Raw genomic sequence first — 14,809 nt, forward strand, 5'->3', positions numbered from 1 at the left:
AGTTAACATGATGCTAAACCACCGGCCCTAGGGTGGCGGGGGAGAGATGAATGTTTGGATATAAGAGGTTGCTATGGTCTGCCGTACAGGTTAGTTTGAACAGCGGGCAGCAGCGGTGGCCGGAGCGAGCAGCGGCCGGAGCGAGCAGCTGCAGCGGCCGGAGCGGGCGATCACGGGGGGACATTCTCAGTGGTGAAACGCGAACAGGGGCTGGGGTATAACCTAGCTAGGTGGAAAGCTAATGCTAGACGGCCACCTGTTCCATCAATCCTGCTTGCAAGTGTCTACATCCAACTTCAACGAAACTCCCAACGCGAGTTCAGAGACTGCTGTGTTTTTGTTGTTGTGGAAACAACAGTGTACCCGAGTATCCAGCCTGTTTCTCTGTCGCCGGCTAAGAGTGGAGATGGGCTGTTAACATGGACTTGGCAGAAATGAGCTGCTCATTAACCGGTGATCACTGGACATCAGTGAGTAATCAACATTATTTAGGAGTTACTAAACACTATATTGACTCTAGTAAGGATAGGGATTTTTAGTTTTTTAGTTAGTTACTTGGAGGAATTGTGCAATAATGACCGATTCACACATTTTTCTTTTGTTTACAGTAAATAAATAATTACAAATCTTAAAATCAAGTTCATAAAGTAACTTTCTTTGCATTCATTTGATTCCCAATCAAGATCCACTGGTAAGAATGGCTTTTGATTGTTAATATGTACTTAAAAACTGTTCTGAAATGCAAAATAATAGAATTTTAATCATGTGATAAAATGTGATTAATCGCGATTAACTATAGAAATTCAGCGATTAGTCGTGATTAAAAAAAAATTAATTGTTTGACAGCCCTAATATATATATATATATAAATAAATTTGTGTTTGGTAGATTATTTCTCTGTGGTAACAATGCTTTTTGGCAATACATCTTATACCGTTGGAAAGCCTGTTTAGTTCCCTTTCAAATGGTGCCCCATCTGTAAGGAACATGCATTTGTGGATGAGCAGCAGCGCTGAGTATGTGGGTTGCGCCCATGAAAAATTTGCCAAATCTTCTCTGCCAATGCCTAACAGCTTATTCTGCCATTGACTCGTTTACCGTGACGGTTAGGCAAAAGTACACAAACTGTTACAGCCCTGTCAGCAAGACAGAGGAATGATGATACATTGGTGGGAAACCAAGACTGACAGAAAGAAAACGAATAGGTAAAGGAATCCAAAATGCAACAGAAACACCAAACTCAAACACACAAGCAGGAAAACCTGGTCCTACCGAAGAGGCTGATCCACTGTCTCAGCTAGAGAAAAAGAGGGCAGAAAGGTCCAGGAAAAAAAAAAGAAGAGAAATTGAGAAAAAGTAGGAAACATCATGAGTATACACAGGCAGAAAAACAACAGCTGGAGAAGTACAGAGGTCTACTGGGAAAGAAAAAACACTGAGCTGAGTTTCACTTAATAAGGCCATAAGACTGGTAGCATTAGGAGTATAGAATGTAGAGCGTAGGTTAGATTTGGAAGCAATCAAACATTAGGTTTTGATTGGTCATTCTCATGAAAAGTTCTTTTCTCTGAGCTGTATTAAAGACGGTTCCCTGTGTTGCTTTGGGGTGAACGCAAACTAGCAAGATCATGCTTCCAGCCAGGTCACTGAACTACACCGGACTACCCAAACAGACAACAGAAGACCCAGATAGGAAGGCTTTGCATTCTTGTAGGTATCTAGCTTTCTTTTGGGGGCTAAAGGGGTTAGTATACATTAAACAGAGTGCTTCTTGGATAACTGAACAGCATCTGAACCCCCCCCCCCTCAGTTAATGTGATATGTGAGATTCTCTCATAGTGAACATGTATCTCGAGGACAATGTCACATATTGGATTATGACACTTCCTCACCTGATGCCTCTCCTGGCATGCCTGGCCTGCCGATGTTGCACAGCAGATGGTCAATGTTTGGCACAGGCTGCATGTCCCGCTTATCCTCTGGGGCCTACACATACACACACACACACACACACACACACACACACACAATCATACACAATCATACACAAAATAAAAGTGCAAAGTACAAATGAGGACATCAAAGTAAAAACAATCCCCTGTATTCGTGACATTCTTGGCTCTTTGCACGAAGCTACTACAGTGGTCTGACATACCTTCTCTTCGTTGTCAAGCTCTCCATTCGTGAAGAACCAGTCATGCTGTTGAAGTAACACAACACAGTATCACTGATCTAAAGACGAAACACATAAGTAAAGAATGGTATTGCCGTATTTCTTGCGTTGGAGGAAGCAGCCGTTGGTTCTTACGTGCAGGAGAAGAGTCTCCACTATTTTGTAGCGGTCAGGCATGTGGGTGACCATGTCGGTCATATTGTCCTCTGACGTCCTCACCAGAGTAGGACCAAACACCAGAGCCAGGTTTCTCGGCTCCATCTGACAACCATTTCAAAGTTATGTTTATGTCTGGCTCCATACATTCTATATTTTTCTCCAAAAAAACAAACAAAAACCTAACTTGTAATTAAAATAGGTTACCTTGTTCTTTTCAGCGTGATCTGCCACCTTCTTGAGGTGACCCACTAGGAACTTAAGGGTGTGATAATAGTGATCTGGGAGGTCATGGATCTAGATAAAGAAGATGAATGTAGCAGAAGAGGACAGAAAGTTTGATTTGAAAGTGAAATCTATGACAAACATATTCATTGCTCTACTCTGCGGTCCTTCGCCACATACCAGTTTCTTCATGGTCTTCAGTCTGTCCTCTGCATCTTCTATCCGGTTGGCATCAATGAAATCGTTGTATTTGTCTGTAGACAGAGAAGGCGTATGACTGACATATAATAAAAGGGCTATACAATTTTTTACAAAGGAACCTGGGTCCCTGCAGTCCGACATAGTTTATCATGTATCCCGGTCCAAAACTCCTGGACCTTATCACAGGACCACAGGACATAAAGTAATTGGCCGTCCTCTGTCTTACTTTTCCAACAATTTGGTGTGTCTTTCAGACCAATTCTAAACAATCTGGAGGGAGTCCAATAGAAGCGATGCATAATATTGAACTGAATGAGGCGCACCATCACATATACACGTTTATTATGATTCATGCTACACTTGACAAACAAATGAGTGGACGCACCATCAGTAAACAGCGGCTCAGGCAGTTTTCGGAAGAACGATTTGAGAAGGCTGCTGATTACATTTAGGTCCTGCCATCTCTGTGGAGACAGAAAGGGTAAGGGTTTTAGTATTTCTAGTGCAGCATTAGGTAAGACTCCATTTAACAAGTTTATTGCAAAACAGGTTTAAAAAAGACTGCTTGTTTTTAGTTTTGTGTGATATCTACAGTATGTAAGCATTTTTTGTGTATCCTGCACACCTCCTCAGCAGTGTTGATGTCCATGCCCTTGTTGAGATGCTCCTGCAGGTTGGACACCATGGCGTTGTTCCCCGGCACGCGGTAGATACCGGTGTAATCCAGACCCGTCTCCTCCACCACACCGCAGCACATCTCCACAATCAGAGGGACAAACTGAAGAGAGATGGAGGGACAGAGGGAGGCACGGAGAAAACAAATCAGAGGAAATTGATGAAAAACAGGAGGGAGATGAAAGGAGGGTTAGGATGTATGAAGGGATGAAGCAACAACATGGGTGGTGTTTGGATTGAAGGAAAATGAGAAAGAGTGGCAAAGATAGAGTAGTAAATTACTTCAAGCCGTGTTTGTGTGTGTTTGGAAACACAGAGACATGCAGCCTGTGCTTATGAAGTAATGATTTCATTCAGGCAGTATTCCCCCGTTATTCTACCAAAATGTTGACATCAGTACAACTGCTATGGCTGGGTATCGTCAAGGATTTTCCGAATCAATTCGATTCCGATTCATAAGGTCCCGAATCAATTTTATTCCCAATTTGATTTTATTCCCTATTTGATATCAGTTAGGTTAGGAACATTTCAGTTACAATACCAATTTAGCTTGGATATGAAAGAGATTCTACAACTGTACAACGTTCCCTCTAACCTGCTGCATTCCTAAAAGTACCAATGTTTACATATGGAACTGACGCCAAAGCAGTTACATTAATGTACTTTTTATTTAACATTAGCTCTACAGACTCTACAGCCAGTGAGTATTGAGTGACATTTCATTCAGATATCTGGAGGTGGCAGAGGGACCCCTTTGAAAATGGCCACGCCAGTTTTTCCCTCGCCAATATGTAGCCTAACTTAACTTTAACCTCCTTCCCTACAAGCTAGCATTACATAGTTGGTACCAATGGATTTTATGAATCGATTTTGGATCATTCAAATGAAAATCGATTTTAAATTGAAAAAAACTTTTTTTTTTAAACCCAGCCCTAACATCTATTGTAATTAACTCTGTTCTGATTTTGCTAACATTTCTCATATATTTATAATGCTTAGTGTCCACCCTGATACCAGTCAAACAAATATGATCTGAGTCTGATAAAAGCAGGGAGATGATGATTCTCGTTGCTGATTGGTTGAAGGGCTCTTTAGGCGTGTGACGTCATTCTAGAATTTAGATCACCAGCTGCATTTCATTCGATGCTGGCTGGTGCAGCTGTTCATCTCAGTTGTCATTACATTACATAAATATTAATTCATCTGGGGATTGGGTGATATGATAATATAAACTGTACTGTGAGATGTTAGAGGCTGGTCAGCTGCTAGAAATTCTTTCTTGCTGTTAAAGGTGCTGTAGGTAGGATTGTGAAGATCCAGGACTTAGCCAAAAAATGAAATGAACATCGACAACTTCTCAGTACCTCCCCCTTTTCCGCTAAAGCCCAAAACTGTCTCCTAAGCCCCTCCCCCCACAAGGGAGAATGAATGCGTATACATGAGCAGTGATTGACGCACAGTTAGACACCCCCCCCTGGCCCTGATTGGTGCATCTGAATAGGGAGCGGTGGATTTTTGCAAATCCCACTCCAGGCTGTAGGTGGAGCCAGAGGAGCTGGATTTTTTTTTAATGACCTGCTTCATGGAGTTCTACTGGAACATAGGGTCAGTTTCAGCAGATATGACAGAAAGTTAGTTTTAGAAGTCTTACCTACTGCACCTTTAATACCAAGTTGGTTATCCTTTTTATAACTAACATATTAAAGGCAGGGTTGGTAACCGTTTCCAATATACACTTGAGATCCGTCATCTGTAAAGCGCCGACCAATCACTGCCTCGCGGTCCGCTGCTTATTGTCAGCTTTAAGGCCATTTCTGATTTACATGATTTTATTGTCAATTCGATGGAGAATCTTTGATTTTTCAAGCATTTAATTCACAATTCCAGTAGTTATTTTTAGTAAGTTATGTTCAGAAAACGTACTATGCAGTGCTTAAACTCATGCGCCCCTTCAGAGGCAGAAAAAAATATATATATATAATTGATATTTTAGCTTTACATTTACTTTGGAAAGAGAACAAGTGATACTTTTCATGACGTAAGCTATTTTGTTGAGTGGCCGATTAGCAAAAATGCTGAGTGAATTTAAGTTGGGCTTTTATTGTAAAAGATAAACACAAAAGTAGTTTTTACCTTTTATTCTCTTTTTTTCTCTTTTTTATTGCACTATTTGCACATTAACATTGCACATTTCATATTTTATATATTATTACTGTACATTTGTTTTTATTATATATGTTAAAAGTCTGGATAATATATGCTGTTTGTATACCTGGAGTGGTAACAAAAATAATTTCCACCTGGGATTATTAAAGTATTTCTGATCTGATTCTGATTCTGATAGTGAAGCTGTAACGTGCTGCAGCTGATAATGTGGAAAATAATAAAGTTGTTGCCGTCTTGGTTCATTCCGGTCCGTGTTTCCATTTCATTATATAAATATATAGGCAAAACTCAGGTCTATTATATTTTGGTTGGGCGTCAGTGGCTCGTGGGCAATGCATCCTGGTACGTGTAGGCACTGCCAGCACGGCTCCGCACACAGGTGAACTCAGCTTTCTGAGTCAATATAGCACTCACTGGGGAATTTACTGCTACATTTGACCGATTGGACATCACATAAAAGGTAAGTTTAAGTTGATCATTCAATATTTCTGAAATGTTACGGTGCATTCAGACCAAAAGAAGCGATCTGGTGTTTTTCCGCAGGATTGTGCGGTGGGGGGAGTGTCAATGAAACGGCCCATTTGTGTGACGTCCTGTTGTGTTCTTAAACATACCCAAGACGAGAGAGACATAGCAAGTGCTTTGTTGTTGCAGGAAACATTCAACTATTACACAAACTCCCGGGCAGTTCAGTGCTTGTATTTTGGTTTTTTTAACCTCATAGTGTTTGAAATCTTTCTTGTGGCAGCTATGGAGGCAGTAATGTTTCCTGTTTCCTGTACGGGACTCTCACACGGCCTCTAACCAGAGCTCAAAACACACTGACAAGTCTGATCTCTGACATGATTGGCCACCGCAGCTTGACGTCAACTTGGTCTCAACTTTTCTCCGCAGGCTTGCTGCGATTATTTTTTTTTGTGTCCCCACTGTGGCACCCCCCGCCGCAGCCTAAACACACTACCCCCATTCAAAATGAATGGAAAGACCTGCGTTTCTGCCGGACCGTCAAACAGCCGACGCAGGCTATCTGAACGCGGCCTTAAGTATCAACTTTGTGATCAGTGTTATGTGCATTTTGTCTACATATTACATACATTATTTTTAAGCCATGAATCACGTTGTTGGTGTAGTTTTGACATCATGAACACTGAAGGCTTACTTTATGGTTGACAGCAGGCTGACAATCCTCCAGGCGCACCCCGAAAGCCTTCGGACTGCCTGTTTTCTTGGCCTTCTTCATGATGTTGATGCCCCACAGCGCCTTGTTGTCATCTGCACGCACACACAAAACACACACACACACACGCGCATATCCTCAAACTATGCACAGACTAAAACAGAGGTTGTGTGCTAACAAGAACATCCCAGTTTTCACATATACTGTAGGTGCAAGTTCACTTATCAGAAACCCTATGCTTTATTTAGACATATTTTTATTGTCTATCATCTGCATTTTTAAAGAGTCACGCTGTTCATCAGGCAGAAGCTATAGTTTAGATGTGCCCTAGAATTTTCTCCAGGGTTCATACGCATTTTAACCAATACCTTTCCATGACTTTTTGGCAAATTTTCATGACTATGTATTCCTGAAAATGTCAGTCGACATTATACAATAAGAATACAAATCTGTGTTAAAGTTTACCCTCAGAGGTTTAACAATAAAATGAATGACAATTGATGTGGTTCATAGTGGGAGTCGTAATATCATGCCCCGAATAGACCGTTGAGGTTAAGACGACGTGAAAATACATTTATTAATCACATATTATTATGCTGTGTTAAAAAAAAAAAATCCCATGACGTTTCCAAAACTTTCTGGGTCTTTTAATGTTTCCAAAACCTTTCCAGGCCTGGAATTAGCATTTTTCAAATTCTAAAACTTTTCTAGATTTTTTCAAAACGTATGAACCCTGCTTCTCATTTTCACTTTGCACCTGGTAAATTAATGATAATAATACGCATTATGACAGTCTGGACCAAAATGATGAACAGACTTTGCCATCCTTAGAGCCACGCCGCTAGCATGGCTAATGAGCCGAGCAAGCTGTTAGCAGCTGTTATCATTCTGTTTGTACCCACCAGTTCTGGAGGCTCGGTTCACTGAGGTGTTGTCAGTCTTAGCCAGGAGGAAGGGAGGCATCATACGATGGGCTCTGGGAGAGGAGTCTGGCTTACTACCCGTCAGACTGAACCAAGTGACAGAAATAAAGACAGTTAAAAAAGAAAATAAGTTGTAGGGACTTTCAGATCTTAATACCTTTATATTAATCCTATGATGACCTCAGTTTTGTGTAAAAAAAAATGAAAAAGAAGGATGCCCTTTTATTGTTTTGGGTTTCAAGGTGATTACTAGAGCTAGAGCTGTAATTCAAAATGTTGCTGTACAATTAATTGTCTCAGAAATAATTGCAATTAACAATGTAGTTGTCTCTTACAGTCAAATTTATAAATATTTATTTATTACTTTTTTAAACAAATTAAAGTCTTGAATGAATTCCAGGATACATCTTTTGGTTATATCGCTGCTATGTGACCCAGATAATGTAATAACACAGGTACACAGCCTATGAAGTAAACCCTCTTTATTATCATAAAACATGTTTTCTAACTGTATCCCCCTATCGTCATTTTTGTTGCTATGAATGCGTTTAGGGTTAAGTGCCAACAACGAACAATTGAAATAATAATAAAAAGATATAGTCCGACCTATAATCACTTATATAATTACAATTTGGCATATCTAAACAAAATCAACAATTACCAGTCATACGCCTTGAGACCTTAGCTAATGTTAGCAATTCATTGCGGTTAAACAAAGAAACCGCGATTATGTAAAAAAATTGACAATCAGACAATTATGTAATAATTGTTTCAGGCCTACTTACAGCCCAGAGTCACAGTGACTCCTTATCACCCAAAAGATAAGGGACAGTTGTGATCAAGCAAAGGCTTTTTGCCAAAATGTAATCGGCCGTGCTGACCTGTGTTTTCTGTAGTCATTCAGCTTCTTGTTGATGAGAGCTTGTCCTGAGAAACCAATCTCCTAGAGCAAACGGAGGTTACAAATTAGTTCAGTTTGTGTGTCAGGGTTCAACAATAACGGTTGCCCAATGGCCAGTAAAAGGCCACGTGGGTAGGGCTGCTCGATTATGGAAAAAAATATAATCACAATTATTTCGGTCAATATTGAAATCACGATAATTTAACACGATTACTCGTCGACTTTTGGAAAGACGTTGCAATTATTGAACTTGAACTTCCTATTTAAACTTTGTTTTTTCATTCAGAACACAAGAGAAAGTAAGAGTTTAGCAAAACGTAATGAGCTAAATAATTTGTTTTTTTGATCATTGGGAGCAGAAATAATAATCACGATTAAATTTTGATTAGTTGCACAGGCCTGACGTCGGGCAGTATAACAACAGTATAACAACAGTATAACAGTATAACAACAGTATAACAACAGTATAACAACAGTATAACAACAGTATAACAACAGTATAACTGTATAACAACAGTATAACAACAGTATAACAGTATAACAACAGTATAACAGTATAACAACAGTATAACAACAGTATAACAGTATAACAACAGTATAACAGTATAACAACAGTATAACAACAGTATAACAACCCACTTGCCCATTGGGTTTTTAATTTTGTTTCCTGATCTTCATCATATGATAAATGATGTTATCATTCTCTTGCCCCCCTCCCCTTGCCCATGTCGGAGAATGCTTGTTGAATGATTTGATTCAATCGATCAAGAATCGAGTTGGCACTAGTGACGCGTGACTGGCGGCTGTCTTGAAGAAGATGATGATGATGGCTGCGTACGAGCTAAAGCGAAAGAGAGTTTTAAGCGTCCTGGAAGGAGTTTTGTTTGGGTGGCGGTAGAGGATGTCAATGAAAGAACGACAAACATTTGTCGCATGTTCTGAGTGCGAGGCCGATAAAAGTGGATCATTTTTGAAAGGAAGGTCTTCATTCAGAAAACAAATGCTGGAGTGCTGTGATAAAAGCAAGCAGCATCTTGCATCTCAAATATAACAATTTACTTGAGTCTTTGTCATTATTTGATAACCACTAATTAGGGCTGGGCGAGAAAATCAGATATCATGATATTCTGTTGTTTTTAAGATTATGTTTTCGGCATTTTAGGCCTTTTTTTGGATAGGACCGTTTTTAGGCATGAAAGGTGAGAGAGATTGGGTATGACATGCAGCAAAGGGCCGCAGGTCAGAATTTAACCCATGGCCACTGCGACAAGGACTGAGCCTCTGTACATGGGGCGCACGCTCTACCAGGTGGGCTACCCAGGCGCACCGATCATATTTTTGACCGAATACATCGATATCGTGACGATAATGTAGGGTCGACAGTTAAATAATAAATAATAATAAATAATGCTTTTAGATAAATAATCATCAATAATGTGGTAAACAACATGTGGTATGTGAAATTATAGAGAGAAAAAACTCCAGACAAATGTGCAATTCTTCAAATGATATTCCCTCAAAATGTTTCACAACAGATTTTCTGAGAAAACTGAGTTAGTATGTGCTTGTTATCAATTTAGACATCGTAATTGTATATCACAATATCTCGATATATGATTTAATTACGATATGATTGAAAGTCGATAGATTATCATATTGAATTATTGCCCAGCCCTACCACTAATAATAAAAAAATACTTTAGGAGCCAGTAAAAGTTGACTTTGTACAAGTAGAAGTGAAGAAAAACCTTAACGTTGAACGTTTGTGTAAAATTCCTTAAGAAGAAGTGGGTATGAAGATCTAACCTCGTTGTCGGTCTTGCTGTTCTCCCTGATGACCCGGATCCAGGCCAGCATGTCATCCCTGTCCTCGGCCTGCAGCAGGTACTCACAGAAGTTCTGCGTGGTCAGCCGCAGGGTGTGCTTACGCTTGGTTTCACTGTAGGCGATGTCGATCAGGCAGCCGTGGATGCTGATTGGAGGATGTTCGTCCTGGCTGGGCCCCGCCCCCGCCCCGTGAAGGACGGCCTCTCGCTTGTCCTTGTAGAGGAAGAGTGAATGGGAACGGAGCACGGAGAAGACGCGCTTCCATGGTCGCATGCCACCGCCTACTTTCTACAATGAGGAAATATAGAAACAAAAACACAACCTTAAATAAACAAAGATGAATCGTCCCATTGTAGCTTAGCAACCGTACCTAGCCATGACAGGCCTGTTAACGTTCTCCACATGCCAAAGCACTGTGCATGGAGCCATACTGTGTATCTGAAATAAGTGAAGTAACTTGCTGTGGCATGAGTAGCTAACTTTAGCGTGCCTGGCTACATGTTACGTGTTGCACAGACTAGGGCTGCACAATATGAGGAAAATATGCAATAACGTTGAATATGGCAATGACGATATTACTTGTGATAAATAAATGCATATTATAGAGTACACAGTTCTGCCACTTTCAGTATTCTGCTAAAATGCAACAAATTGCTTGTTGTATTTAAAACAAACGAAAAAATCATTTCTCACCTTCTTTTATTATTATTATCATTGATTTAAATATAAATAGCACCACTAAAGAAGAATGAGTTACATTTTAAAGTGCAGTTTCTACTGATATTTTCTTTCAACGAACACAAAAAATCTCTAAGTGTATTTTCGCGATATGTTGTAGACATTCGCAATGTGTTTACTGCGCAAGTTGATAACGCGATGATGATAAAAAAACTACATTTTGTGCAGCCCTAGCACTTACTCTTAGATTATATTAGATTTAACTTTATTGTTTTTGCATTGAGTGCATGTACTGAGGCAATGAAATATAGTGAGCTAGCTTACTACTGTGACACATTCCCAGATGTTACTATCAGAGTTGAGGGTTACCTTCATTGTCAGACCTTCCTCCACATCGCTGTGGAGGAGGGTCTGGCTAGTCAATGATGAGCGATGATGAGCTTTTCCTCCATTTTCTCAGAACTAATGTTTTGCTAGGAACAAAAGTTGACATTGTATGTTTCTCTGGGATCAGCCCAGCGCGAAGGACGTCTATATTCCGTATGGTTGCTGGTCATTTATAAAGTTGACCAAACTTCTATTTTCTGACGCTCTGGTCGCTCAACACACCCAAAACGCGACGCCGACAGATTTGCTGCTTCTTACAGCTGAGAGAAGCCGGCTTCCATTGAAAATGAATGACTTCCTGTAACTTTGGAGCTCAAGTCGGTGGCGGTGTGTACGTACGGTTAGTCGTGCAACAGAAAACCCAGATTGGACAGATCTAGCTAGCTGTCTGGATTTACCCTGCAGAGATCTGAGGAGCAGTTAACCATAGTCCTCACAAATCCACCAGAGGTTAGAACGCCAACACAAAGAAAGAGGAAGGTGATGGACATCCGGCCGAAATAAGTGATATCTGGCGGGATTTCCGGCACCGGAGCAATCCCGGAAATAAAATGTCGTCGATATAGACTAAGGGTTACCTAAGTGCCTCTGTCCTGCTCTTTATTGGACTTGAATGTCCCTAGATGACTTGTTATTAGCCTGAAAACCAGACCAATCTGCCAGCTCATGTTTCATTTGCTCTGGCAGATATGTCTGACCCCCCTCACATTTCCGACAGATTTCCAGGCATCCAGACCATGGGCAGACCAATCGCAACTGTTTATCTCACATGGGGGCGGGTTTAAAGGGGTGATAGAATGCAAAACCGATTTGACCTTGTCATAGTTGAATAACAACAGTTCGGTGGGTAAATAGGACATACATAGAAGCTCAAAATCCCATTGATACCCCTTTACTATGAAAATCTCATATTTTGAAACTGCCGCTGAAAACGGGCAAATCTCAACAAAGCTAAAAGTTGAAGTCAACATCCCAACTCCTAGTCTTTGTCACGCCCCAACATTTGCATAGGCTACACTACTGACCTGAGGTCAGCTTAGTCTTCTGAATCTAGCTAGGTCACGCAGATCTCCAGAGGTCCGCTATTTAATTACTAAATTCACTTCTGAGACTTTTTAATGCGAGAAATCAACTTTCTAGAGGTCAAATATGGGCCGTTTTACGAAAATTGAAGGCTAATTGCAAATTGTGTCCGACTATGTGTCGCAGTTCAGCAGGAGCTCAGCAGGCTAATGTGACAGCAGCCGGTGCTGCCCCGCGCCCGGCGTGTCCTACTTCATAGACTCCGGCTCGCTGTGAGCTAGCTGGATCTCCGTCACGAAGGGAAGCCCGCGGCGCTCCATACCCGCGCAAAGTCACCGGTTCTGGGTTACTGAACTACAAAATGCCGAGGCCCTGATGGAGCTCCAGGGCCTGCAGCTAGCTGCAATCTTTATCCATAGGATTGAAGGGACAGTAGCAGCTAACGAAATCCCTAATGTTCACAAAAATGCATTAAATTGAAATCGGACACCATAGTTAGCTTTATAAGACCTTCGGGGTATATGTTATATAAGTGGCATGATGAAATTCAAACTAAATATACTCTAGTTATGCCGGCAGCTGGCAGCCAGCCAGCTCCGGAGCTCTGCGGAGCCCCTAGCCCCGGTAGTCCAGTAACCCAGAACCGGTGACTTTCACTGGGTATGGAGTTTGCCGTTTTCTCGTCAGACTGTGTGGAGCTCCTAAAGTCCGACACGTCTTACCAAATTTGCAATTAGCCATCACATTTTTGTAAAACGGCCCATATTTGAGCTTCATATAGTTGATTTCTCGCTTAAAAAGTCTCAGAAGTGAATTTAATAACGAAATAGCCCGACAATGTATAACTTTGCAGTGTCTGAAATATGAGACCTGCTGTCTCGTCTCCAATGTGTTTCTATGTGGTTCGCTCAAACCAATCAGCGCGCAGCTCATCTAAATATTCATGAGCATACCATATTTGGTAGAAAAGCTCTTGTTCCAAATAGAGCCATATTCACAGGGTAGTTAAGGGCCTAATAAAATAGCATTCGGGCAATGTTCAGCCCAACCAATGTTACATACCCTATTAGGAGACCTTAAGGAACAGTGTAAAATACCCTATATAATCATTCTATCACCCCTTTAAGATGATGACCGTAGTTACTGGAGGTAACTGCCATTCTCCGTCCAGTGCAATGCACCAGGCTCAAGAAACTCAGATCAAACTATCAAACTAGGCGGCACTGATCATAAACGAATAAAGATTCTGTTCCTGCATTGCATATTTCTCGCCTAAAATGTTTTCAGAAACACATTTTAGTGTACTGTTTAGCTGCAATTCCAGAAAGTTTGTGACCCAGCCCTCATTTTTTTCCTGCTTCAAAATGGGACCAGGCACAGCCACAACTTGCATGCGTCGCACAGAGTTAATCGTTTCGTTGCTCTGATTGGTTGGAGGTCTTTTCAATTGCGTCCAGAGGCATTTTGGTCTGCAATGTTGATAACGCCCCTTTAAAATTGAAAATGAATGAGAGGTTCCAAAATATTACGCATTTGTGAATGTGTCTGGTTATGCCAGGCTAGTTTGTTTTTATCCTCAAAGCTTTAATGTCAGAAAGAAATAATAGTCTAAAATTAAATTGTTCTTATAATGTAATGTCAGACTTATTTCAGACTGTGCAGATGCTTGTTCTTCGCTCTGCTTACATTCTTTTGCTGATATTTTAGTTGTTTTTCTGCTGAAAATGATGGGCAGTGGATCCTGAATACTCATAAATCACTGGGAGTTTAATTTATGAAAGATACAGTAGGCTATAATCAACGCTTTTACTACACCTTAAAGCGTAACTCTCGCCAAAATGCAACCTAGGGTCTTTTTGTGAATGTACCCAAGTCAAACTTTTAAAAGCATATTTAGGACCTAAGTGTCACTTTTAAGATTTACCGTATTCTCGTTTTTCGGTCAAATGGCCTTTTGAATGGGAGTGCTAGGGGCACTTTTATGCTAGCCTCAAAATAGCTATTTTTAAAACACTAAGAAGGCTCGACACAACATGAGACTTTGCTCCAAGTATCACCAGGGGCTCTACACATGAACTCGACATTGACAACATTGTTTGTGTTCACAGAGTTTACTAAGAAGAAAGGTTTTGAGCAACTCACTGTAGCTGTTGTTCTTCCGGTCGCCGTCCATCGAGCCAGTCAAAAATAGTTCACAAAAAGAACCTAGGTTGCATCTTGGCGAGAGTTAAACTTTAACTCTTTTTTGTATTTTGGCTTAAGATAAGCTTTTTTTATCTTAAGTTGCCTTGTTGTTG

The 14,809-nt window shown here is 40.7% G+C and overlaps 1 protein-coding gene across 1 annotated transcript in view; it reads right to left on the bottom strand.

Annotated features, from left to right (window-relative positions):
* Window positions 1–14,809, bottom strand: part of LOC144536162 (rho GTPase-activating protein 23-like) — a 98,852-nt gene that overhangs the window by 5,618 nt on the left and 78,425 nt on the right. Inside the window, 11 exon segments of the mRNA XM_078279148.1 lie at window positions 1,893–1,986; window positions 2,156–2,200; window positions 2,309–2,434; window positions 2,537–2,626; window positions 2,735–2,808; window positions 3,141–3,219; window positions 3,381–3,533; window positions 6,756–6,868; window positions 7,676–7,782; window positions 8,578–8,639; window positions 10,404–10,712. Coding sequence (XP_078135274.1) covers window positions 1,893–1,986; window positions 2,156–2,200; window positions 2,309–2,434; window positions 2,537–2,626; window positions 2,735–2,808; window positions 3,141–3,219; window positions 3,381–3,533; window positions 6,756–6,868; window positions 7,676–7,782; window positions 8,578–8,639; window positions 10,404–10,712 — 1,252 coding nt within the window.

Source organism: Sander vitreus, chromosome 21 (genome assembly GCF_031162955.1).
Source record: "Sander vitreus isolate 19-12246 chromosome 21, sanVit1, whole genome shotgun sequence".
Taxonomy (NCBI): Eukaryota; Metazoa; Chordata; class Actinopteri; order Perciformes; family Percidae; genus Sander; species Sander vitreus.